The following is a 27,363-nucleotide window of genomic DNA, read 5'->3' as shown; positions in this document are numbered from 1 at the left end:
CCCTAAAAGAAAGATAAATGACAGGAAAAATGACTAATGAATGCAGAAATGCTTAAATGTACTGATCTAATTCCAATGCTACTGTAGATCCTGACAGAAATCGACCTTTAGTGGCTCCTTTTAACCTTCCAGCTCTGCCTGGTTAATTCTCAATAAAATATCCAAAAGACGTGTCAAAGTTTAGGGAAGAATCACGTATGTGTGGGGAAAAGAAAAAAAAAAAAGTGTTCCAATTCTTTTGTCCATATAATGTTTTAGAACGTGCTTCTGATTAGAGTCTTCTATTGCTATGTTCAATTTATTATTAAAGATGTTTTTTCTAAAAAGCTTAGGACTAAATTTCTATTAACTGGGGGGAAAAAAAGAATAAAAGTTCTCAAAGGGGTAAAAGTTTTACAGTCCAGACATTGGTCATTGAATTCCAACAGGGTGGGTATTTTTTGGGGAATTTTCTTCTGATAATTAAAGTGTGTTAGTTTTCAGTGTCCTATCCCGGTATCGTGTGTAAATAATTGAATCCCTGTGATTGTTAAACTGAAATTTTTGTTCCCAAAATCAAGATTTATTTAATTTGTTGTTTAGGCACTGATCCCATTTATCTTCGGTGTATGCGGTGATGGTCTCAGATCTGTGAAAGGTATAAAGCATTTTTCTCGTTCTGTAGATAATTTTTGCCGGCTCTGTCTGCTTGATCCTTACCAGAGATCCCTGGATGTCCAGGTTGACCATGGGATGGTTTTCAGAGCTGCTTTGAGCATTCCAGAAACTGTTCCTCACCTGCTATTTTTACACAACAACAATCTGTAGCCATTGTAGCACAAGAAATGGAATGAAGATAAAAACAAATCGTCCAGGGTACATAAGTTTTGCAGTCCTTGTCCACGACAGAGATCATAATAGAATCCCAAAGCTGGATTGAGCTGACAAGAGGGCTACGCTAACTCAAACAATCACTCTGTACAACCGTGATGCATCTCAGAATGCACAGCACGTCCATGGTGATAGAACTGGCTGCAAAACATAGGACGTGGGTATTGGATTCAGGGAGGTGGGAGTTTAGTGGTTAAGGCATTGACCTCTGGATTGGAAGGTCACAAGTTCAAAACCCTCAACCATTTATTTGTAAGCATAATTTGTAATGCTAGAAATGGTTCTGAGAACTTTAAAAAAAAAAAAAAAACCCAAAAGAACAAGCAGGAACCAAAGCAAAAAATTCAAGAAAGTAAAAGAATTTACAAAGATATAGTTATTTATTTATTCATTTATTTTCCATCCAGCTTTTCAGTGATTGTCCTATACATTTTTTTTTATTTTTGGTGCTGAGGGCTATGCAGTACCCGCTTCTTCTTCTTCTTTTTTTTGTTTTTTTGTTTAAAGGCACAAAAAAAAATAATAATAATCACACTTCTCACATCTTACACATTTCTGTAATATCAGCGATTCAAGTGCTTCTGATTGTACAGTAAGTCTTAAAGGGGGAGAGAAACAAAAAAAAACAACAAAACAATAAACAAAATCTCAAAACACCAGCCTACCATGACGCCATGCAGAAGGATGGAGTGTTCACACACCACCGAAATTCTTTGAATTTTTTCAGGTGTTTGGGCGGTGCAGAGGGAAATAAGGGTAAGAAAGAAAAAGTGAGCCGATTTATATGATCGTGTACTGTAGAATTTACGTCTATAGTCCTTCCGATATATAATTAAAGGAAGTAAAAAACCCAGACTCCATGTTTTGCCTTTGGCTGTCATTAATACGATCGCTGTGTGATATCTGAGCACTTTACACCCAACAGTCTATTCGAGTTAAGACAGTATAAAATAAATGCAAAGGAAAAAAGAAATAAGCCGAAGAAATCCATAAATCCATACAGCATCTGATAGAGGAGAGGGGAGAAATAGGTACATCGATAGATATCTTTTCCAATAAATTACAACTCTTGACAAAAACAGTGACGTTGCAATTCCCGAACGTGGAGAAAAAGCCAGTTGATGTGGATTCACTGTGATAAATATCATTTTGGCTGCATTTTTCCTCTATGACAAACATAGTGAGAAACATGCTTTGTCCTCTCAAGGCATAAAATTTAAAGGTAACCCAAAAATCATTCTCTTTACAAATTCAAAACCCGTCGCAGGAATTTTCCTGCTGCGCAAATCGGACTAATGGATGTACATTTATCCCTTTTAAACCGTTTGTAGGTACTGTCGCCTAGCGACACGTTTCTTGACAAACAGAGGAGTATTCGGAGTAGTGCAGGGGGATAACAGGAGTGTATGCGGGGGGGGGGGGGGGGATGGTGTATTTGGGGGCAGATGATGTGGACTCTGAGCACGGATTTGCACGTAACAGTTTATAAGGTCCTCTTCAGAGTCTCTTCTATTTGCCGTAGAATTTCTTATTAAGCAGGAAAATGAGCAGGTTGACGTTGACAGTGGCTCGATCGAACAGCTTCATGACGGCCACACCCTCGTACTGTAACTGCAGAAGATCCTGCGAATGAAGAAACAAACAGGGTTTGAAACAGCGATGAAGATTATGATCCACGTGCATGTGAAAAATGATATAAAGAACAAGCTGTAGTTATCGTATCGTCTTTCAAAGAACAAGGAGTGAAGTAAGTAAATAAATGAAAAAGAAGTATATGAATGAATTAATAATCAAAGAATCATACCAGAGAAATGATCAGGAAAACAAAGAGCAAAAAAATAAATGAATGAATAAATAAATTAATTAATAAATTAATTAATAATAATTAAAAAAAAAGGGGATGAGGAAAGAACAGAGAAAAAAAACAAAAAAAAACCCAGAAAAGGTGAGAAGGAAAAAAATAAGATAAACAACAAAAAAACAAGAGATAAGAAGCAAAAGGAAAAAAAGGAAAAGGTAAAGAAAAAAGGTAAAGAAAAGATCGGAAAAAGAAAAAAGCAAAGCAAGAAAAAAAAGACAAAAAAAAGAACGGAACAAAGAAAAACAGAAAATAGGAGAAAAGGGGGAAAAAGAAGAACAGAACAAAATAAGGAAAGTCAAGTAAAGTAAAAATCAGAAAAGAAGAGAAAGCAACAGAACAAGAAAAGGACAGCGAGAAGAGAAAAGACCAAAAACATGAAGACAAAAAAAACCCCAAAAAAACAGAACAGATGAGGATAGAGCAGAGGAGAAAAAAGAAAAGAAGAGGGGGAGAAAAAAATGCAGAAAACAAAAGGTAAACAAAGAAGATCAAAAAGAAAAAAGAAAAAAAAAAAAAAAAGAAAAGAGGAAAAATTTTGAGCTGGATTTCTAAAACTGATGTATCTTAAAGCGTATACAGGATTTAATGGATATAAATGTACATTGTTCATCTAATATTGTAAACATCACAAATAAAAAAAAATTTTTGTAAAAAAATGATATAAAAATCCAAATAAATTAAAATACAGTAAATAAAAAAAATGTGCACAGGATTTTATTATAAAGAAATTGATCTCTACCTGGTATTCTAACATTAGCGTCTCCAAATGGACTCCCATGAACTTGGCTTTAACATCGAACACTCCCACAGCCTCTGACGGAGAAATCTCGAAAATCACATTCTTAAACCTGTAAAATGTAAAAAAACAAAAAAAACCAAACATGATTTGTTGCACGTTTGGCATAATTACTCTGTACGAGCAAAAGTATTGGGACACCTGACTTTTCCAGCCGTATGTGATTCTTCCCCAAACTGTTACCACCAACCTAGAGGTCCACAATTCTATTGGATGTCTTAAACAGAATGAAATTTTCCCTTCACTTGAACTACAAGTCCCAAACATGCATGACGATGCCCTTGTGCACAAATCCAGCTTCATGAAGATATGGTTTACATGTGTTGGAGTGGAAGATCTCCTGCTAAAGAGCTCTGACCCCAGTGAACAATGAAACTGAATGCTGACTGCATCTCAGGCCTCCTCACCTACATCAGTACCAGACTTTACAAACATCCTCAGGTGTGAATGTGCACAAATCTCCACAAAATCTAGTGGAACATCCTCCCAGAAAAATGGGGTTTATCCACATACAAATCTCAGGTGTCCACATATTGTGCGTATATATTTGTAAAATCGGGTGAATACTGACTGGTTGGTTTGCAGATCCTCGATCTCGATCAGCACTCCCTTCTCATGCAGACGTGCTGCTGTGTACTTCTGCGACGCCTGCTTGCTCTTCTTAGCCTTGTTTTCTCCAGGCTTCTTCGACACTCTGGGTAAAAGGAAAAAAAGGGTCTTGTGAGGTCCGAATAGCAAAAAAGTCTACTTTTATGTTGATTAACATTACTCTTGGCAACAAGGTGAACTACCTCAGGATACTTTGCATACACCGCGTATAAAACGCACACATATTTCTATACAAAAGGACAACTACTACTTCTGAGCTCAAGCTGTGAAGGACCTTGCACATGCATATCTTCCAGGATTCAGAATCAATTTCCTGTTCATATGACACAAAACTCTTGGAGGAAATGAAAAATCTAACCAAAATCCACTTACTTGCCCTTGGCCAGATTGTCCATGCAGGTTTTGATGTACTGGTTGTAGTAATCTATTTGTACATTGTAGAAACTGGTCTTGGAGTTCAGGGCAGAGTTCGTCTGCTGAAGTTTCACCAACTCGGCCTTCCTTCTCTGCCGATATCTCCTCTGATTTCTAATGTCCTGCACAAATAACAACATTTTCACTTTAACACCAGGTATAACGATCGATTACGAGCATATGCTCTCTCAGGTGTATAGTATATATGGGCGAGGCTAAGGATTTGAATAAGAGTCGAGGACTAAATTGTGACGTCTAGACGTCTGGGTCAAAATCTCCAAAACTGCAGCTCTTGTGGGATGTTCCCGGTCTGCAGTGTTCAGTATCTATCAAAAGTGCTCCAAGGAAGGAACAGTGGTGAACCGGCGACAGGGTTGTGGGTGGCCGAGGCTGGAATTATACGGATTCGCAGGTCTGATATTGGTCTGATTTGGTACCTTCGCTATGTCATTGATGAGATCCTGGTATCGGTTCTCTGGCTGTACTTTTCCCAGCTCTGCCAGTCTCTGCAGGTTGCTCTTAATCTTGTCCTTCTTGCCTTGAAGTGTGAGACTGTCGTCCACCACCGGTTTGGCCTGCTTCATCTTCTCAGGGGTCTTAGCGTCTCGGATGGCTCGCCGCTGCATGGCCCGCTGGTACTCCACCTCCTGTAGACCACACAAATCCAGAACAAGGCGTCGGTGAACATATCTGTCCAAGTAATCTTCCATACCTGCTGCATTTCTGCTGTTTATTACCTGCTCCTGAGTTGCTGCAGTGTCCAGGATCTCAGACAGGGTTTCTCCAGGTTGGAATCGAATCACATCCACAATCAGCCTCTTGGTGCTGAAAAGAAAATGTTTGAGGGAAGATTTTTAAATAAGAGTTAAAAAGTTTATTACGGCAACTATGACTTGGAGACAGTCAGAAAGAAAGAAAGGATGAATGGAAGGAAAGAAAAGCAGATGGGAAAAACAAAAGAATAAGAAAGAAAGATGATATTTTGAAAAGAGAGAGAGAAAAACAGAGTTTTTACATTTTGAACTAAACAAAGAAAAGTAAGAATTATGTTGAAAAATTTGTACGATGCAAAATGTTTTTACAAAAAAGACAGAAAGAGCAGGACTTACTTCAAAAGGAGAGTCTTGGCGTCAGTTTCGGCGTTGGCTTCACCAGGAACGTCAAATTTGTTGGTAAGCGTGAGTGAGACTTCTGTCTTGCCCATCATTTCCTTGTTGGGGTCATCAGGCGGCAGTGGATTCTCCCCTGAGTGTGACGGAAAAAATCCCAACAGAAGTAAAGTTCAGTTACTATCTGAGGTCGAGGCACCGATAGCTGATTGCTGGAACTATCTGCATAAAATCCATACCATAGTTTTTCCGGGTTGCGTTATACAGGACAAGAGCGGCCTCTAGAGGCAAATCACTGATGCCACGTACTGTTTATTTAAAGTGTCTATTTTTTTAATTAATTTTGGATGTAACTGTTTTTATTTATTTGGAAAGTTACTTTATGTTTCAGTTGTATGCACATCTTTTTTTTCCATCAATATTTATTAATATAATGAATATATCTGATATATTTCATTTATCACATTTTCATGATTTTTATATATTTTATTTGTAATAAACTTCAGTAATATTTTACATGGAGTGTTAAATAATACAGCAAGTACGATCCTTTTCCTCGGTAACTCACCTATCAGAGACTCGATCGTCGGCACCTCTCCCAAATCCTCCAGCAGCTCGTGAATGGGATCGTTGTGCTCGGGAGCGATGGCGTCCTGATGATCTAGTAAGAGCTGTGAGATGAGGAGAAAAAAAAAAATCTCTGGTGAGTCACGAAAACAGATCCTAAAATGCAGGAAAGTGTGTGTGAAGGAGCAAAAACAAACCGTGTGGGTGTTGATGATCTCGCCGATGGAGATGTAAATAACAGGTTTGCTCACGGTGACCAGGTCAGAGTACTGATCCACGTTAAATCGATCCTCCAGCGACGGGACGTCACAAGCGGCCAAGAAGAAACGTCTGAGAAGAAAGATTAGAAGATGTCAGAGCAAACCCAGAGAACAGAAACATAACCAGAGTTCAATGTATAGTGGAAAATGACAAACCTGAATTTCTGGTAGGAGTTGGTTAGGTACTCGTTGATGGGGTTCAAATGGGCGTTGTCGCCAAGGAACATCTTGTTCGACGCGGCGTGTTGCAGCATCTTGGCGATGGAGCCCAGGTTCCGCCGCTGATCGGTGGTCAGCTGACCTCCGGCTGACATGTCGATGATGTCAAAGGCGTCCGGAGCCACGATGGCAGGATTCATGTAGCGATAATACAACAGGTTTCCAACAATCTATAAAAAAACAAAACAAAAAGACACTATTAGATTGTGTCTGTACATAATCAGACTGACCGGCAATGAAAACGTTTGCAGTTTTTTTCACGTTTTAACAGGGCCGAACAGAAAAAAGGAAGAGAGGATGAAAGATCGAGAAAGAGAGAGAGAGACAGCAGGTGCGGCTCACCTGGTGTGCACAGGAACGAAGAAGCACGAGTCTCGAAAGAGGAGTGAAGGCAAGGGCAAAGAGGGCAGCTGGAGCCAGAGGAAGACAAAAGAGATAGAGCTAGCACTCAGGATTCAAAAAAGCGAAGAAACCATGCACCACAGATGAAGGTTTTCTTAGGCACAGGTTTCATACAAATAATTGATTATAGCTGATATTTATATTTGATGCCTTTGGCAGACACCATTACAACTATTTCAATTATACAACTGAGCAGTTGGAGCTTAGTGGTGCTGGGATTTAAACTCATGACCTTCTGATTAAAAGTACAACATCTTAACCCCTGAGCTACCCCTTCACCTACTAATCATGTACTCCATATACTCTATATAGACAAAAGTATTGGGTTCTTCCCCAAAATGTTTTCACCAAGTTTTGACACACAATTGTATTGGATATCTTTGGATGCAGTAGCATGAAATTTTCCATTCACATGAACTAAGAGACTCAAACCTGTTCCAGCATGACAATGCCCCTGTGCACAATCTAAACTCCATGAAGATATGCTCTACGTGGGTTGGAGTGGATGATCTCCTAAACTGCAAATGCTATTTTAACATCTTTGGAATGAATCGGAGCGCTAAACGCCTCCGCAGGCCTCCAAAAGGAAAACGGACCCAAGCTAGTACCTCTGTGGGCTTTAAAAGAGAAACCCGACCACCCAGGAAAAAGGAAGAAAACATGCACACAACAGTCAAAACATCAACATCAAGACTGGAGGGACAATTGATTTATGGGCCAATTTCAAGCACAAACCTTCAAAATTTCGTCCTCTGTGGCATCGGGGAACTTTTCGGTCAGCGTATCCTTCAGCACTTTGGCAATGAAACGCATCCCGTAGCTGCAGACGAACAAAAGTCGATCACAGTCAGAAAGAGTGGAGCAGGAACACTGGCGCTTTAATACTGAGGCGGATAATTTAACAGGCCGGCCGGCGATTGAATATTTAAATCCAAACATGTCGAATCGGAGTGTCTCTCTAAAACTTTACTGATAATATATAAATATTCCCTAAAATTATTTGAGAATATCTGAGAAAGAGGGAACTTTTACGGGATTTTGTCAACGGAGACTACGATGGCTGACAGGAATTTGTCCGTCACTGTCCTCATGTTCTTAATGGAAGCTTCCAGGCGTTTTCGAACCTCTTCGTGGCTCATGGCTTGCTCTGGAGTGACATCGTAAGGCAGCTTGCTATAAAGGAGAAAAGATAAATATGTTTTAATAACTTGTGTTGGAAAATATCCAGCTTCTAATAAGGACAAAGTCTACATGCGTGAAACCACCAATATGTGGTTCTTCCACAGACTGTCATCACAATTATATAAGATGTCTATGGATGCAGTAGCATTGAATTTTCCTTCACTTGAATAATGAGACTCAAACCTGTTCCAGCATTACAATGCCCTAGTGCACAAAGCCAACATTATGAAGATATGATTTACATTGGTTCGAGTGGAAGATCTACTGCTCTAGAGCTCTGAACGCTGACTGCACCCCAGGCCTCGGTTTTCTGAATGAGCACAAATCTCTACTAAATCTAGCGGAACATCTTCTCAGATAAATGGAGCTTATCATAACAGCAAATGGGGACTAATATAAATCCATACCGATAGTTTTTCCGGTTTCCAGTCCGCTGTCCTTACGAGAGCGGCCTCTGGAGGCGAATCACTGATGCTATGCGCTGTTTGTTTTTACATGCGAGACTGCGCTGCATAGAGATCGCTATTTAAATGTATTAATTATTAATTATATAACTATATTTAGGAATTAATATATATGTTTTCATTTAGCACATTTTCATGATTCAATACTTTTTTTTATTTTTGTAATAAAGTCCAGTACTATCCTACATGGAGTATTTGTTCGGTTTTTATCCAGTATCCATTTTAAAAACTATCGGTGGATTTATTGGATTATCGGCGAGTACGATCCAGCTACGTACACATGCATGTATGTATTTTCCTGAAAAAAAAAAAAGAAAGGTGTCAATACTATAGGCTGATATACACAATTTGGGCCAAAAACTGATTTTTCTTCGGCAAGAATTCATCAACAACAACAACATTGAAAGTGTTTTTAGATTCATTGCTTATATATCTCTTGCACATTATCTATAGTAACAGATAATAAAAGGTCTGGTATAGCCTAGAAAGCCTTGATGATTTCATTCAAAGATTAAATGTTCGCAAATTAGAAAGAATTTGCAAGAAAGTCCCAGTGTTAATTATTTTTTTTTATTTTCGAATAATGCAGCAATTCGAACCTGGCCTCTCCAGTCTGGGACTCCATCTGGTTCACCCAGGACTTGTAAATATCCACTGGGTCGGTTTTGATGTTGAGCGTCTTGTCGTCCATGATTTCCTTCACGACCGGAGACAGGATCTGCCTCAGAGCATTCTGACCTCGAGCTCCTCTGTTGAAGCTCACCACCATTTTGATGACGGTGGGGTTTCCGGTTACAATCTCCTGGATCTGGTCAACTTTGGATCTGTTCAAATAGGGTTCAAGCTTTACTCTTGACCAATCAAAAGACTTCATGACACTACAAATATGTGTGTGACAGAAAGACCTGGATGTTGGACCTTACTTGATTTCCTCTTGCAGTGCTGTTTTGAAGAGTTTCAGCAGAAGGTACTCTTCACGCTGGTTAGATGCGTAGTTGTACAGTGTGAAAATCACAGAGTCCATGAATTTTGTGGACTTGTTCTGTGGCATTTGGAAGATCAGCTTGGCCAGGTAGGTAGGATTAGTCTGGAGAACAAAGACAAAAATAAATAAAAATAATTCCCCCCCCCCAAAAAAAAGCAAACGGTGTCTAAATAGCAAAACCTTCATGAGAGAGACGGTACCTGCAAAAGGTAGAAAAGGTACTGATAGGCTTCCAGCTTGTCTCGCTTTTCTTTGCTGAGAGCCTTCAGGCCTCCCTTCTGCTTGTTCATCATCATGAGGTTGGACAGCTCGCCCTTGTTCTTCTTGGTCAGCTTTTTGCTGTGCGAGACCACCTCCTGCAGCGTGATCTTGTTCTTCACCAGAAGGCCGATCTTGATGTCCATCAGGTTGAGATCGTTCTCCAGCTGCTGGTTGGAGCGGATGTTGGTGATCACTTCCTCCTTCAGGCGCATCAGCTCCAGCTCTTCTTGGAAGTCCTGATCACTGTGGTCCAGCAGGTGCACGAATTTACGCACAACCGCCATCGGGGGATCGTCTGCGTTGACTTTTTGACGAAAGAAAGAAATGAGAAAAAACGTTAATATTATTGAAAACTAGAACAAAGTCTAGAAGGAAAGATTTCCGATCTGGGAAAGAAAATCCGTGTCGAGATGTGGTGCTTACTCAGTGTCTTGTAGTCATCTCTTGCTTTGTTGGCCCGGATAAACGCCTGGATTTTCACCACCTCATTTATCTGAGATTTCAGAAGAAAATGGTCACAGTTTAGATCATCACGAATGGTACTTAAATTTAAGACCAAAATAGCACACATCAGAATGAGGACTTCATACAAGAATGTATGAAGAATGTAATACATACGCGGTTCTTCCCCAAAACTGTTTTTCGGAGGCAAACTATTGTACAGGAGATCTTAGGATGCAAAAGCATGAACCTTTCCTTCACTCAAACTAAGAGACCCAGACATGTTCCGGTATGAGCGCCATGAAGATATGCTTTACATAAGTTGGAGTGGGCCGCGATAAATTGGAACACTGACGGCACAAATCTCCACAAAATCTAGTGGAACATCTTCCCAGAAGAATTGAGGTTATTATAACAGCAAATGGAGACTAAATATAGAATGGAATGTTCAAAAGGAAGCACATACCAATCTTACGGTCAGGTCTCCATCAACATTTTCCCAATATCTGCCTTAAATGAGTGTTTTACTGCAAACTGCAAACTCATAGAATATACAAAATCGAGTTCTAACTTAGAAGCTTTAAAATGATCAATAGTGTGGATTTTTATATTGTTAAATAAAAAAAAAAACTTGCATTATTAATTAATAATTATTAATTATTAATGCATTAATACTTGCATAAATAATTCTCCTATTGGATATTTATTGCAATATTCTAATACATACATCACATATAATGCTTTATTGTCATTTTTATGCTGTTTGCTACCTTTATGTTGCACCTTGTTAGATTTGACATCAAAGAAAATTTAATTTTTTATCCACGATTTGTTTTCAGGCTTAATTGCAAGTTATGGAGTTTAAAGGCACTGAGGTTCTACTATGGCTGTAACGTAACGGCGCACAGAATCCACAAATAAAAAACAAATTAAAAACAAAAATGCCTGCTTGGTTAAATAATATATAATAAAAAATATAATAAAATTATATTTTATTATATTTAAAAAAAAATTATATCGGGAAAAAAAAAAACAAAAAAAGACTTCAATATACTTTATTATATTCAGTAAAAACACAAATTAAATTGATTAAATATAATTCAATTAAAAAAACATTTAATAGTTTACATTTGTTGGACCCAATTTGGGTAATGTGTATGTAAATTGGTAATTAAAAATTGTGCAAATATTATATATTTATTATATAGTAATATATTTAGATGTGCATATATGTTGTATATTTTAAAACAATTTTTTTGTTATTTAATTTTTTTTTTAACACAATTCTCACTGTCTTCTAAAGATTAAGATATAAATAAATAAATAAATAAATAAATAGAACCATCATAATTCAGGGACCAACATTTTTCTGAGGAAGTATGAACTTGAATACTATACAGGTATGGCATGTCTATATGTTCAATATAGATGCTGAGGAACCGAATACTCACATGGTCTTTGAAATACTGTAGGCGATCTCTATACTTCTTGCGAGCTTGGTGCATCCTCACCATCGACTGGATCTGAGAGATTCCAAAGTGAGAACACAAACATGAAATTCCTAGAAACATTCCAAAGTTTTCTGCTGATGCTGGTGAACATCAATAACATAATCGAACCTTCACAGCATCTTCAGTGTGATCCTTCAAGTACTCCTTTCGCTCATTGAAGGCCTTTCGCTCTTTGTAACCCTTCCAGTGGGCCTGTGGATCAAACGCAAAGCAAAAATCACACACTCTGATCCCACGCCAATCCTAACAAGGACTGCTATACGGAGTCCAGCTCTCACCTGGATGCGTCTGATGGCCGGATCCTGCGACTCCAGGAAGCCGATGCGCTCTTTCAGGTTCCGCCTCACCAGGAAACCTCTGCATCGCGCTTGCAGCTTGGCGATCAGACTCTCATTAGCCAGCCACAACTGCTCCCGGTTGTAGGCTGCCGTCACTCCCGATACGACCGACTAGGCATGATGAGAGACGTGAATACGTGAGACGGTTCATGAATACTGTGATGTAGAGGCGGAACGGTACACAAATTTCACGCTTCGGTACGAAACCTCGGTTTTTTAAAATCACGGTTTGTTTAAATTTTGATCGTTTAAGTTGTACATCATGAGTTAAATTTTTTTTTTAAATATTTAAAATAAATGAAATTATTTACACTATGATCATTTGAAATAGAATGTTTGGTTTAAATAAAAAAATATATATAAAAATAAAATCGAATCAATTATAGAAGATCTCCAATAAATAAAATAATTCTCAAAGCAACCGGTTTTCTCCGGTTTCACAAACTTCAAGCCAAAAAACTGAGCCCCATAACATTAATCGGGCCGCACCACATCATAAATATGGATGATGTTCCTCTGACGTTTGACCTGCCGCTCACTCGGACTGTCTACAGGAAATGTTTTTCATTCGTCATGCTGAAAACAACCGGGCATGAAAACACACATTTCACCTGTGTTCTGAGCTGCACTGCATCGGGAGAAAAGCTTCACCGGTGGTGATTTTTAAACACACGACGATGCCAAAAGATAAACTCCAGAGAGAAATAGTTGTGAAAGGAAGGAGGAAGACAGTGAACAATGACTTTCTTGGTAGGCTACTGTTTAGATACAAGCCGTTTAACAGACACTGTCTTTCATTAAAGCCTGTGTAAAGTTCATTAGTTTCAGTGTAGACCTGCGGCTTATAGACAGGTGCGGCTTATTTATGTTCAAAATGAAAAATCTTTGTCAAATTCAGTGGGTGCGGCTTATATTTGGGTGCGGCTTATATATGGGTGCACTTAATAGTCCGGAAATTACGGTAAATATAAAATAGTAAAAAATAAATAAGAATAATGTATGTAAAAATAACTATTGATTACAGCGCAACATTAACAATCTCCGCTTGAGTGTCAGTTTGGATTTCTTTAAAAAAAAAAAATAATAAAATAAAAATAAAAAAATAATTCTTTTACACATTGACTAAAGTAAACCTTTAGAATTTCAGCTTTTAGACCTGTTCACTTTTATTCGACTTGTATGTTTTTTATTAGAAAAATGAGAGGTGGTGCTGTAGCTCGGTTTTCAAGATGTTGGAGTGCTGATCAGAAGGTCATGAGTTCAAATCCCACCACTATGCTGCCACTGCTTGGTCCTTAAGGAAGGTCTTTAACCCTCAACTGCTCAGTGTATAAATGAGATCATTGTAATTCGTTGTCATAATTCAATAGGAAACTAAAATGTTCCCAAACAGGAGACCTTCTAGTTAAGAGAGGGCTTTAATATATTCGTGAGGAAACTCCGCACGTTAAACAAGGATTCCCCGATTCACAAATTCGTGTACCTCTACACCCCTACTGTGATCCCATCAGAAACGAGCTGCGGTGGAAATAATACTGTATCATATCACATCCCATGGAGTTTAATGCCATAAATACTTTCTATATTCTCACCTGGATCTCGTCCTTGTTCAGATGCGTATTGTTTTGTTCGAATCCCGCAGGCTCGCCCCATGTGCCCTGTTTTGTCTGCATGTTGTAGTAGTAGTTGTAGCCTCCTTTCACCCAGTGCTTCATCCATTCACTACCGTTATCACCTAGAAAACACAGCGACGAAGATTCAATGCTTCGGTAGGAGGAGCCTGATTCCGCTACCAATCTCTAAAGCTACGTTGAGGTTTTATGAGACAAGGATCATACCATTTTTTTTTTTATATGGGGGTGCTAAATGTCTGATTTCGCATAGAACTACCGGTTTTCTCCCAATAAGTTAGCCCATTATGATAATGCTGTGAATAGAAAACATTTTTACAACTATTTTTGATGTGTGTGAATAAATACGAACTCCTGTTACAGAAACAGGAGCATCTCAACGACAAGGATTTCAATATTCAACGATGTCTGGGAGATTCTGTAAGTGGTCTAATTCTGTTCGAGTGTAATTCTGTAAAATCAATTTAAGATCGTTTATCAATGCATCGACGTTGCGCTGTACTCCGAGGCGATTTATAGCATACAGTAAATTACATTACAGTATATTATATTTACAGCCGATATTCTGTCATTTGATTTGCCGACATAAAGATGCAAATCCTGTCTGCAATGTGGCCTTTCTGCACTTATTTCTGCTCTTTTTTTTTTCTCTTTTTTTTATTGATCCAAAATGTGAACGAGAACTTCTGTATATTTGTGTGATGTTCTGAACATCGTGGCTTTAAAATGTTATGAGGAATTGTTTAATCCACATCGCCTTTCATTTCAACGTTAAAAAGATAAAAAGGTATCGTTAGTTCCGTCTCTCATTCGATGGGCAGTTTTGGGCGCTTTGTTAGAAAGTTGTTTCTTGTGCTGAGTGTGTAAAGGAAAATAAAACATCTTACTCACTTGTTTACTTACTCTTTTTTTCTCATCACACACACACACACACACACACACACACACACACACACACACACACACACACACACACACACACACACAAATCGAGTATCAGTTAACTATTAGCAAAACTTGACGGTTTACTCTCGACATTCTCACCCTCGATCTTTTTGTCGTTCTTGATCTTAGCCAGGTCATCCTGATAGGTCTGGGCGCACTCCGGCGTCACGCCGTACAGACTGGCTCCAGGTGTGCGCAGAGCCGTCAGCGTCTGGCTCGCATCCCCGACGTCTACAGCCTCATTAATGGCTTGGATCGCTTGAGAGACTGTCAGAGTGACACCAGGTTAATGCCAAAATGAACGAAGGCTGAAAATTGACGTAAGGGAGAAACTATGCTGAATCCTTTCTTACACTGCAGAGCCTCTTCGGTGTCTCGGTTAGCTTGGAAGATGGCCTCCTGGATTTCGTCCAGCCAGAGCACTGCTGATGGATCCTGTGTCTCCTGAAGCGAGAGGAAAGCAAAATAAAGATCTGAAATGAGCATTGAAATGAACTTTTTTTTCTGGTAATAATTCATGGGGATATTAATTGCAACAGCATTCTAGGCTTGAAAGATATTCCGAACGATAAATGCAAGCAGCAATAAAAAAAAAAAAAAGAAACACAGCAGTATTGTGTATCAAGTCCAGAACCACTGCTGAGGTGGACATGAGCACAACACTTTCATGCTAATATGTATGTTTTTCAATCAACAAGTATGTACAGTAGGGATGATAAGATCAGTGAATAAAAGTTAACGATGTGATGCATTGAATAAAAAAACAAACAAACTGTGCATCAGATGATGCAAATGAGAGTCACATAAAATACAGATTAACATGGCAGAGGTAGAGCTGCATCTTCTGGTTTTATTGATTCTTTTTTGTTGCACTTCAAAGGGCTGTTTGTAAAGTCAGAAAATTACGTCACTTAATTAAAATGATGATTTGCTGTCTGTCTGAACCCAAAAAATTTACTTTCTGCACCGTACTGAATTGCATAGAGTCATGAGACGTTACTGCATCGTAACAGGGGTGAATCGTATCGCATAGTATCAGTAGCTGCTTTACATGTATTATTAATGTATCGTATCGTTGCTATGCTTTGAGATGCGAATCGCATCAGCCTCAGTTATGGAGATGCGCATCCCTGATGTGCGCAATCAGGATCTAATTTATAAAGCTTAAGAACAGCGTGCAATTCATTGAAAAAAGGGATATAAAATACAATTTAATGTATTATTACAACTAGGAATATTCCTTCATCAATACACAATATTGCCACTACTCCTATTAAATGTCAATGTCCTTGTTCATACTGTAGATGCATCTCTTTAGTCGACACCAAAGGGGTCTTCAGTCTGTATTTTCTATCACAATTTTTTTTCCATCTTAATGGCATTAGGTGTTTAAACGTAAAGATGCCGTTGTGGAGATGTTGGAAAATACTTGTGCTTCTTTTCAAGGCAAATCCTGCACACTTCAGCGGCATGAGTGTAACATGAATGTTTCCTGAGTGAACACTAACGACCAGACGTCAGCCGAAGAGGTCAAACCAAATAATCCCCACAGCATTTTCCCTCTCAACCATGTTGAATTTGGAGTTGTTACCACCAGGAGGCTCTGTTTCTTCATGATGTCAGGGCAGCCCGCGTTTTTTTTTTTTGTTTTTTTTTTTTGCTCTCCCGCCGGTTTTATCAGCACGCTGCCCTGTGATTGGGTCGTCTTACACATAGTTCTTACACGTAAGCTGCTCCGTGATTGGATCGTGAAGCTATTTATGAACCAGAGACGTTTGAAGGCACAGTGAAGTCTTTTTCTGAGGGCTTCAGGGGAGTTCTGTTCAGCAAAAGTCTAAAAGAAACAGCCGTAAATCATGGCACAAAACCGATTTGCAAATGATGATTTGACTCAAAACAAGACGATAAGACTTCAAGACAAGTCCAGACACTGACCCTGCTGTAATTACTGCACTTTTAATCCTCAAATGAATCACTTAAGCTGAATTTTCTGAATTTATAATCTACTGTTATAATCTTGCGATACAATGGATGAAAGGAAGTGGGCGGGGCCCTCGTGGTTTCCGCCGTGAGCACATCTCGTCACCGATTGGCCAACAGGGCAGAGCCCTCCCCCAATGGCCTCATAGTGCTGGCGGTTCAACAGAACTCGAGGGTGTGGTGGAGAGCTGCTAAACCACTGAGGAATAGAAATGTGTAGTGTTTTTGCACCAAAACATAGAGGAATTATGAGCGTTTGTGATGTTAATTCTATTTAATTATGCCAAGATTTGTGTTCATGTTTATTATTACATCTGGTATTATATAATAATTTGCATCTGTATTGTGACTGGCAGGTATTTTGACTTACTAAGCATTTAGAACTGCGCCCGAGGCGCTATTTATGGAAAACCTCCACCAAACTTCTCTAACATTCAGGGTGTAACAACAAGAACATCTCTAACAACAAAAACAGCAACAAAAATCATAAAAGACTGCCAATCATAATTTAAGGAAGTAAAACAGGGTGGGGACAAATAGCAGTGACTGGGTTTCAGTCTCCTCAGGGTCTGCCATAGAACTCGGTTTGTTTTTTGCAAACTGCATACTTTCTTTTCTTCTTGCATTTGTGCTTCTGCAATGTCTTTTTTTCCACATTTATAATTTGTCATCGGCTCCTGGAGGATTGACAGAGTTTTAATTTCATATGATGTAGCAGACGGTTTTCTAGTTTTCCACATGACGATAAATCCTTGAGATTAGAACAATAAAGAGGCTTCCATTTTTGTCACGTGATAACGTCTCCAGGCAATCCACGTGACGCAGACACTCAAACTCGTAATGGTAACCCAATACATGTATAACAGAGATGCTAAGATTTGGCGATTCGCATCGAACCTTTTGTAACATCGATGATTTGTGTAATTATTAATAGATGTGTGATACTTTTATTATTTAGAAAGTGACCAATATTTTATACGTCGATCGATATCTCGAGCGCGTTCGTTCTCTCAGCGCCGCTGCTGCTACGTGAATATGACGCATCACAAAACTACAGAGACCGAGACGTGTCCTGAGAATCACATACAATACAGATTAACATGGCAGAAGTAGAGCTGTAACTTCCTGCAGACACAACAGGAAAAGAACGGCTGGTTTTATTTAATCTTTTAATTTAATCTCTTTTTTTTGCACTATAAAGGCGTGTTTGTGAAAGGGGCCATGTGTTAGAAGTTAGAATGCGCTCAAGTAAATTGATGATTTGCTGTCGGTCTGAAGCAAAGAAATAAAAGCGAACTGTCTGCACCATATTGAATTGCAGAGTAACAAATGAATATATATTTATATATATAAAATCGTTTTATTTTATATTGCATATCAGCTTCTATACACTTTACCTTGCACATTTTCGTATACAAGACACGTCACCCTGGCTGTGTGATTATTATTTTTCTCTTTAATTTATATCCTGTACCTATAAACCTCTGTCACCCATATATATATATATATATATATATATATATATATATATATATAAAAACATGTTTATAATGGGGGGAAAAAAAGAAACAGCTCATACAATGCTTTCTAATTCTACTCGACTTCTATCTTAAAAGGGCAACAGTCTGGTTTCCACCTGCAGACGGAGTTTGAATCGAGTTCTTCGCTCGCCTCAGCTGCACAGCACATGACTTTGCAGAAGTCAAAAAAAAAAATCTAAAAAGAAACTTCCTTCCAAAGCCACTTCCTATGTCCCGAGAACATCTGGTAGACTCGAGGTTTAAAAAAACAAAAAAAATAAAAAAACACACACACACACCCAGGAATCTTCAGTCAGAATACGGTCATAGCTGAAAAATGCGCAGTGTAATTCGTGCCGTTGGAGGAGCAGAGTTTTGTCCTTTTAAGGCAGTGACGCAGTCATCAGCCTGTTATTTCCTACTGTTGTGAAAACCATCATATGAAGGAAGACTTTGTTTTCATTGCCTGTTTTTTTTTCCCTCATCCTGTGCGATTCACAAGTGAGACCAAGCGACGAATAAACCCTAGAGAACACGCCAGATATAAATCGGAGCACCAAAATGGACAAGTGTGGTAGAAAAAAGAACCAGGAACAGCCTTTCCATCTGATTACAGCCAACAAAAAAACCTCAAGACTTGTGCAAACTTTCAGCAGCCATTGAGCAAAGTTGGAATGTTTCTTCATTGCACCTACAGCCTGATTACTTCACCCCCTCCCTCACTCCCTCACTCTGACATCTGGAGAACGTTAGAAAAGCAGGCCCAGGGATGAGTGGTATTGGGAACTTAAACATTCATTGCATTCTGAATTCTCACCTGCACTGTCAGAACTTTCACTTTCTCTCGCTGACAGCCTCATGACGAACGCACTAGTTTTGGCGAGGGCTGATAAATGCATACTGAGGAACGTTTATACACACGATACCTTCTTACTTTCCTCTGAGGGCGTTCATGAGTTACAGAAGAAAGAAAAAAAAAAAAAAGGGAGGGTGAAGGAGGAGATGAGACAATGAGCATCGATGATGTGATCTGTCTGAAGTCATGGGTTACAGAGTCAAATGATACGTGGGGTTAATAAAAGAACAGCACTGTTTTTGTTCGACTTACAGAGCGAGAAAAAGAAAGTGATGTCGTTTCGGTTTTAAGTTCGTATTTTAGACTATTTTTTTAACTTACAAAATAAGTGCTTTATACTTAATACATATCACATGTACAACGTACAGCACAGTCTTCGCTGAATTTCTGGGGTCAGAGCATAGGGTCAGCCATGATACAGCACCCCTGAAGCACAGAGAGTTAAGGGCCTTGCTCAAGGGCCCCAAGCATGGCAGCTTTGCAATTCCAGCGCTTGAACCCATGACCTTTCAATCAGTAGCCCACAAGCTTAACCACCAATCTACCACTTCCCCAGACCTAATAAAGACCAGGTTATTTGGTGCATGCGTGCCATAAATTGCATCTTTGGTTGATGACTGGTGATCTCACATCACGTCACGTCACGTCACGTCTATAGATTCCTAAAGGGCAAAACAACGCACGATAACTAATACAGAGTCGAAACAACGCACGATAACTAATACAGAGTCGAATCTATAGACATGTTCACGACCCGGTGAGTTTGAGGATAGAAGACTGTTTGAATATAAACTGAGTTTGAAAAAAAATCATTTAGAAACCAAAAAATCCCCCTATAAATTTTCCCCAAACGTCAGGAGTTTTGAAGAATACGCAGCACATTTCAAGGATAAATGCCCCGTTTTTCTCTTAGGCAGGTTGATCAATAAAAGCATATCGACCGAATGTTTTAAAGTATACAATAACTTCTTGAAAAATTCAGTAGGATGAACAGGAAGTTCTGGAAATGATTAAGGAATGCTATACTGCATGCATGTGGCATGTACAGGGAAAAAAGAACCTACGTGAGCTTTCTCTCTCCGTGCCTCCAGGAGTTTGTCAAAATAATGCTGAGCTATTGACGGATCCACATCGGTCAGCTTGGCCGCAGGGTGCTGCAGGGCTTCCAGAGTCTTCCTTGGGTCTCCCTCGTGGAGAGCCTCATTGATCAGGCCGATAGCAGCGATTCCTGAGGGCAAGACGCGTCAGAAGATCGTGAAAGATCAGGACTGAGGATCAGGAATGAGGTTAGCGCATCAGCATTAGGACTGTAGTGCGTACGTGACTCACTCTCATGCTCTTCCTGAATAGTGCTGTTGACCTGATCCACACACGCCTGGATGTCGTTCCACGTCAGATAATCGCTGCCTTGTTCTCGCGCCGCAGCCTTCAGGCGCATCAACTCGTCCATGTACCTGGAAATAAAAACAAAAGCCTGCATGAAGAATCATACGATCACTCACTGTGTGAGAACTTGAAAGGAATTAACGGTACAAATTCTTGCATAAGTATTTACCCCCTTCTTAACACCATGGTCACAAAGCCCTAATATACATACACAGTATCTCACTAGTGTGAGATCAGAAACCATTTTAGTATAATCTTCAAGGGACAATGTGCAGTTTGTACAGCAGTACAGATTAACTGTCCTCTAAAAAATAACTCCATTATTGTCTAAATAACTGGCAACAAAAGTAAGTACACCCTCAGTAACCATGTCAAAACTGTGTCCAAAGTGTCCATATTTTGTGTGAACATTGTTATCTAGCACTGCTTTAATCCTCCTGGGCATAGAATCCACCAGACAGACAGACAGACAGACAGATAGATATAGATATATTTGCACTGTGCAAAACAACTCTCTCCATGTGCGGTATGCATAATCTTATGCAAACAAAAACCCGATGGTAATGGCAGCATGGAGCCTGAAGTCTCACTATTCGTTGTGTGCGATATCAAAATGGCAAAACTTTTTTATCCGATTCCATCGGTCTGAGCCTCCCCTCATGCTCACGCATCAAAAACGTCTCATAAAAAAGTCACTATTGCTGCCTGTAAGCATGAACCATTGTTATATTTGATTTCTGTAAGAAAAGAAACAACGTGCGTGACCTGGCGCATAGAACCTTTTGCATGAGTTCAGATCCTTTGAGCAAAAACAAGAAATTGCATTTATTCGACACTTAAATGTTCAAAATGTATTTCTTCATCCACCTACTTTTAGTCATCGAAATAAGGATGTATCATCTCACACTAGAGAAGATTCGGTACTCCAATTAGGGCTGAAATCTTTTTTCTTTATTTGGCAGCCAGAGCTGTTCCCTTTTACTTATCTATTTTATATACATATATAGATATATATATATATATATATATATATATATATATATATACACACACACACACACCCACCCACACCCACACACACACACACACACACACACACACACACACACACACACACACACAATCTCGTGGGTGACCACAAATAGTGGAAGATTCAGTGATAGGAGGAGTCTAATACGACTACCGATCTCAAACTCGAATCTTCGCAGAGGTGTAAAACGAGGGTTGTACCATTTTGGTTACATGGGGGTGCTCAATGTCTGATTTCACATAGTAATACCGGTTTTCTCCCAGAAGGTTAATATACAGTGTGTGATGATTATACTGTAAATAAAAATGTGAAAAGAAAGAAGCTTTCGAAGATTATTTTAATGTGGGTGAATAAATCCGACCTTCCCTGCGACAAATTTAAGTTCCAGGATCTGGAGCGTCTCGGCAGCATGGATTTTAATATTCAACAATGTCTGGGATTTCCTGTAAAAGGTCTACTCTGTTTCTAATTTAATTCTGTAAATTAATTGTTATATTATGTAAAGTATAAAAAAAATGGGCCATTTGTACTAATCAGTGTTTCTATTGTTTCATCTGTAAAGAAAAAAAAGATAAAGAAGATAAGTTGCATGCCTGACCTCTGTGAGTAATCTCCCTCCACGTTGCTGAGGCCTGTAACTGCGCTGCTCAGCTGTTTCCACAGAGCCCCTCGATCTCCAACATCCAGCGCCTCGTTTATCAGGACCACTGATGACAGCATCTCCACTGCAACCAGCAGTTCCGGATGTGTGAGCGAACCCTGAGAAACCGGATACACACCTTAATCAGGATCAGCACGTGTACAGTACGTGCTTGTGCGTGCGTGTGTGTGTGTGTGTGTGTGTGTGTGTGTGTGTGTGTGTGTGTGTGTGTTTTCCGACCTCTGGGCTTTGCTGCTGTAGGCTGAAGAGTTCTCTCTGGTAGAGCTCAGCAGCTCTTGGGTAGACGGTCGGGAGCTGAGCCTCTGGATTCATCAGCTCGTTCACCGTGTCCTCGGCAACACCTTTCCTGATGGCGGCGTTGATCCTCTCGACAGCCTGAAGCACTGAGAAAGACAGAAGTGATGCATAAGGAAAAGAGAAATTGGAGTGCTGTGGACAAAAAAGACCAGAAGGAAGGTTCATACTTCTCTGATAGCTTTCCGCAATGCCATTGGCCGAGTCCACTCCGCACTGCAGCTCTTCTTTGGTTAAAGGTTCTCCTGGGGTGTTCTGGGCCAACATCAAGCATAAGTTAAGAAACAAGCAGGTAAACAGCCGATCTTTATCTTTTTTTTTTTTCCACCCCCAGTACCTGCTCCTTCGCATCTCGGTCAGCCATGAGCTGTTTGAGGTACCAGCCTTTGTTTTTTGACTTGAGGGACTGCAGACCGAGCGCTGGGGATGAAAGAGCCTGGAAGACCTTGTCCTCGTCGTTGCTGAACAATGCCTGGTCCACCGAAGTCAGCGAATTGGACACTGAAGAAAAAAAAAAGCATTGAAATATATCAGGTTCTCTCATGACCAAGACGACTGAAAAGCAGAACCACAAGGAGCTTACCATTCACTTTATTGACGTTGCCCTGAATTTCAGCATGGGTCAGCAACTCCTCGTAGACGTCCCTTTCTGCGTCCACGTTCTCCCCGATCTACAGGACACAAATTTTAGTCTTGTCTTGTGAAATGACACCATTGGATTAGGAATAGATTTTGTCGATTCTCAGCTTCTTCTCATACCCTTTTCCTGGAGTTGGTCACTTTCTCAGCTTTGGCCTGGAACAGCGTGTCTTGGTAGTCCTGTGCCCCGCTCTCGTCCAGGTTAAGCAGCATGGCGTTGGGGTTACTCATGGCTGCCAACGTGCCCACAGGGTCTCCGTGGACTATGGCGTCGTTGATTGCGATCACTGCAGCGTGCACTGAATCAAAGCGATATTAGGATGGTCTTGTTCACTCTCTGCTTCACATCGTTTCTTATCTGAACACTAACTTCCTGCCATTGCTTCCTAAGATTTTTGTCAGTTGCCTGCTAAGTGTACGTATAGTTTGCATATAAATGTGAGCCAAAGTTCTAGTGTAAAACCTTCGCACTGTAATAAGGAGTCATAAACGGATTTATTCCCTTATTTCCGTTTGTTTTAATTGGAAGAAATTAACCAATTTATTACACAGTCACTTCTCCTGAAATGACCTTCGAAGCATTTCTTAAATGCTCTCGTTTATAATCGAAATCTAACATCTCTACATTCTTTTTAAAACACACTATCTGTCCCAACATCCTGCAGATTTCATAACAGTGTCAAATGTCAAAAGATTGTACAAGAAGATATGCCAAAAGCAACAGTGTCGCCTTCTACAAGTCATGTCTGAATACTCAGAAGGTCATGGCAAAACATCTCCACAGCTTGCTTATGAAATAGAGTTTAAAAACTTTGCCCACAACCATACTGTAATCTATACTTGGTCATCGTTAGATCGTAGAATATAAGCAGGGAAATTAAAACGAAACTCACAAGCCGCCTCATCAACAGATAACTCGTTGGCCAGGATCCCGCCGATTTTGCTGAAAGCCGGCATCTGGATGTTGTACTTCTCCAGCTCGATCTTCATGTTGTTAATCTCCTCCTCTGAAAGAACCGAAGGGTTAGGTTTGGAGTTCAAATCAAAGTTCAGGGACAAAAGAAATCAAGAGCAATTAGCATTAAAACATTGAGAATACAAATATAAATTCCTCATGCACAATGACTGGGCCGGTGATGACGGTGCTACAAAAAACCTGAGACACCAGACTCATTCCTTCCTCATTTGGGTTTCATCCAGAAATCAAATCATTATACACCATGTGAACACAAGTTTGTGGAAACCTGTATTTGCTTTTTTTAAACAATCTATTCCGCATTTAGTCTCCACTTGCTCTTCTAACAATCTCCACTTTTCTGGGAAGATGTTCCACTGTGGAGATGATGTGCTCATTTAGAAACACAAGGGTGTTAGTAAAGTCAGGTAGTGAAGCAGGTGAGGAAATAGAATGGAGCCGTACTATTCAATTGCGTGCCTTCGGCTTTGTGTCGGGGATGAACCACATATGGCTGCAGCTCTACCTCTACCATGTTAATCTCTATTCTCTGTGACACTCAGGACACGTCTCGGTCTCCCTAGTGCTGCGATACGTCATATTCACGTAGCAGCAGCGGTACTTTTATTATGTAGAAAGTGACCAATATTTTACGTATAAAATATTGGTCACGTTATACATAAAAGTACATATACTAATAATTATATAGAAATAAATCAGTTTTTTTTCTACACAAATATGTAAAAAAAAAAAGAGAAGAAAAAAAACCCTTTTTAAATCGATGCGTCACAGCGCTAACTTTTATATGCCAATCGCTGAATCTTACCAGGTAAAAATGAACAATATGGTGCATATCAGCTAAATGAAATTAAACAAACAAGAATGGGGAAGTCGCTCTGGATAAGTTCGCCTGCCAAATGCCATAAATGTACGAGTGATTATGGCAGTATGATGAGGGATATGTAATAGTATCATTACAATACATGCAATATGATGCAGCCAATACATACAGTGGATGCAGATGTGCAAATTGCTAATGTCTAATATAATTTGTTGTGTATAAATGATCCAAATAAACCAGTGTAAAAAAATTTACAGTAAGTCTTTTTGTTCAGACGTACAAATTGCAAAATGTATATGACTGGGACAAAAGGTGTCCTTGATAATACCTCTCCTCCTTCCTCTCCCTGTTCAAGGCTTTCAATGAATAAGTATCCGTATTGTCTGGTCGCGGTGTCCAAATTAGAGATGCGCAGGTGTAAAATGTCACTCGTCACATGTGAGCTTCACTTTCCACCAATAGAGTGCAAGTGCTGATCTGCACCCCAGGTCTCCTCACCTACATCAGTACCTGCCTTTCATAACACCCTTGTAGCTGATGAACACAAATATCCATAAGCACACTCCAAAATCTAGTGGAGCATCTTCCCAGAAGAGTGGAGGGAATTATAAGAGTGAATTGGGACTAAATGTGGAATGTGATGCTCAAAAATCACATACCATAATTATGACCAGGTGACCCAATACTTGGAACAATTATCTTGTACTTTTTTGGGTCAGTCTTAAACCAAAAAAACTGGATAATAAACTCAAGCAGTTATTTCCGAACCTTACTAGATCCTTAAATGGCATTAGGAGTGAAATTATGGTCCTGGGAAAGTGGTGGTGGTGGGGTGGGTGGGCGGTTGTTGTGGGGGGGTTACTGAAGTCTGGACATTGTTCTTAGAGTGTGTGTTGAAAATCATGATCCCCTGCCATGATCTTGGCAGTCGGAGCCGGTTGGCTGAAGTAACAGGAAAAGCTCGGACAATCACAAATGGCTTATACACTGAAATTCCACCGAGTTCTTGATGCTTCCTGCTGTGACTAGAAAACAACTTCAGAGGGTCACTGAAGCAGAGTTGGGGTCGCTCACCTGTGAAGGTCACTTTGCCGTACAGGTCCGAGATCTGCGGGGCCAGGCCAAGCTTGAACAGGTACAAGCTGTTCGGAAAAAGAAGAAGGAGGTTACGGGAAAGGGGTCGGTTATATTTCTGTATGTGCTCGACAGGAAATAATCACTGTATGCAGTGAAGCATAGCTTTCGACTTTCAGCACCTCTTTAAAAAACAAAACAAAAAAAAAACAAAAAAACAACATGCTTGTGTGATACGACGTGCTGCGTTCGGGATCCACAGGGGGGGGCGTTAAAAACAACCACGGGTGAGATACTGCTGTGTTTCGAAACTAAACCCCACCCCTTGCCTTTTATCCTACAGCAGAACCAGGCCTACTCTTCACCCCGCCACACTGCGCAAGGTTTCCTGCTCTTACGAGGGAAGATTTATGGCTTGTGGGCTGTAGATCTACTCAGCACAGGATTGGAATGAGCTGTTAAAACACTGCGCTTGCACCAGCTTTTCCAGTGGAAAACGCTATAAGACATATGACACGTAGTAAAAGTCTCCACATCACACTGCAGCAACGTGAACACCTCCTTCACAAAAAAGACCAACTTGGATCTATCTGTGCCTCTAAACTTGGAAGATTAGTATGCAAATTATAAAACACTATAAAAGCTCTGAAACAGTGAATGCACAATACACAAAAATACAATCTACCGTACAAGAAATGGACCTGGAGCATATGCTATATAGACAAAAATACTGACACCTGAATTATGTGGTTCTTTACTCGAACTGTCCCCACAAACTTGGAGGCACAAAATTGGATAAAACTTCTTTGGGAGCTGTAACATGAAATTTCTCTTACACTTGAACTAGGAGACCCGAAAATGTTCCAGCATGATGATACCCCTGTGCATAAAGCCAGCGCCATGAAGATATGCATGGGATTTACATGAGATGGAGTGGAAGATCTCCATCTAAAGAGGTCTCCTCACCTCACCTACATCAGCACCTACCTTTACTATGTATCTGAATGAGCACACATATTAAGCTCCACCCTTCTGGGAAGATGTTTCACCAGATTTTGGATATAACAGCAAGTGGGGAGTTTTATACTCATCTAGTATTTCTAGTTTAGGTCCATAACATGTAGATATTTAATGGATATTTTAACAAATCTAACAGCATTTATCAGCAATGCCATTTATCGCTCTGTATGCTAGCATGCTGAATTAGCATATATGCTCACATATACACACATTGGATACAATATATATGATTGCAGAGATTA

General features: G+C 39.8%; 1 protein-coding gene across 1 annotated transcript in view; it reads right to left on the bottom strand.

Moving 5' to 3' along the window:
* Nucleotides 1-1,231: 1,231 nt before the first annotated feature.
* The window catches only part of iqgap1 (IQ motif containing GTPase activating protein 1), a 51,569-nt gene continuing 25,437 nt past the window's right edge, over nt 1,232-27,363 (bottom strand). The window contains exons 6-37 of the mRNA XM_083549850.1: nt 26,102-26,169; nt 24,125-24,238; nt 23,352-23,530; nt 23,176-23,263; nt 22,930-23,093; nt 22,763-22,847; nt 22,518-22,681; nt 22,236-22,396; nt 20,551-20,675; nt 20,286-20,449; nt 15,219-15,309; nt 14,965-15,132; nt 13,882-14,024; nt 12,230-12,400; nt 12,060-12,143; nt 11,892-11,963; nt 10,423-10,492; nt 9,939-10,303; nt 9,677-9,840; nt 9,353-9,577; nt 8,140-8,280; nt 7,843-7,927; nt 6,643-6,875; nt 6,424-6,556; nt 6,228-6,330; nt 5,660-5,795; nt 5,288-5,375; nt 4,988-5,197; nt 4,509-4,672; nt 4,099-4,221; nt 3,471-3,579; nt 1,232-2,493 (exon numbers count right to left, since the gene is read on the bottom strand). Coding sequence (XP_083405976.1) covers nt 2,380-2,493; nt 3,471-3,579; nt 4,099-4,221; nt 4,509-4,672; nt 4,988-5,197; nt 5,288-5,375; nt 5,660-5,795; nt 6,228-6,330; nt 6,424-6,556; nt 6,643-6,875; nt 7,843-7,927; nt 8,140-8,280; nt 9,353-9,577; nt 9,677-9,840; nt 9,939-10,303; nt 10,423-10,492; nt 11,892-11,963; nt 12,060-12,143; nt 12,230-12,400; nt 13,882-14,024; nt 14,965-15,132; nt 15,219-15,309; nt 20,286-20,449; nt 20,551-20,675; nt 22,236-22,396; nt 22,518-22,681; nt 22,763-22,847; nt 22,930-23,093; nt 23,176-23,263; nt 23,352-23,530; nt 24,125-24,238; nt 26,102-26,169 — 4,504 coding nt within the window. The 3' untranslated portion in view covers nt 1,232-2,379. The remainder of the gene's footprint in view (nt 2,494-3,470; nt 3,580-4,098; nt 4,222-4,508; nt 4,673-4,987; nt 5,198-5,287; nt 5,376-5,659; nt 5,796-6,227; nt 6,331-6,423; nt 6,557-6,642; nt 6,876-7,842; nt 7,928-8,139; nt 8,281-9,352; nt 9,578-9,676; nt 9,841-9,938; nt 10,304-10,422; nt 10,493-11,891; nt 11,964-12,059; nt 12,144-12,229; nt 12,401-13,881; nt 14,025-14,964; nt 15,133-15,218; nt 15,310-20,285; nt 20,450-20,550; nt 20,676-22,235; nt 22,397-22,517; nt 22,682-22,762; nt 22,848-22,929; nt 23,094-23,175; nt 23,264-23,351; nt 23,531-24,124; nt 24,239-26,101; nt 26,170-27,363) is intronic.

Source organism: Silurus aristotelis (assembly GCF_946808225.1).
Source record: "Silurus aristotelis genome assembly, chromosome: 9".
NCBI lineage: Eukaryota > Metazoa > Chordata > Actinopteri > Siluriformes > Siluridae > Silurus > Silurus aristotelis.
This window is presented reverse-complemented; position numbering and strand designations above follow the sequence as displayed.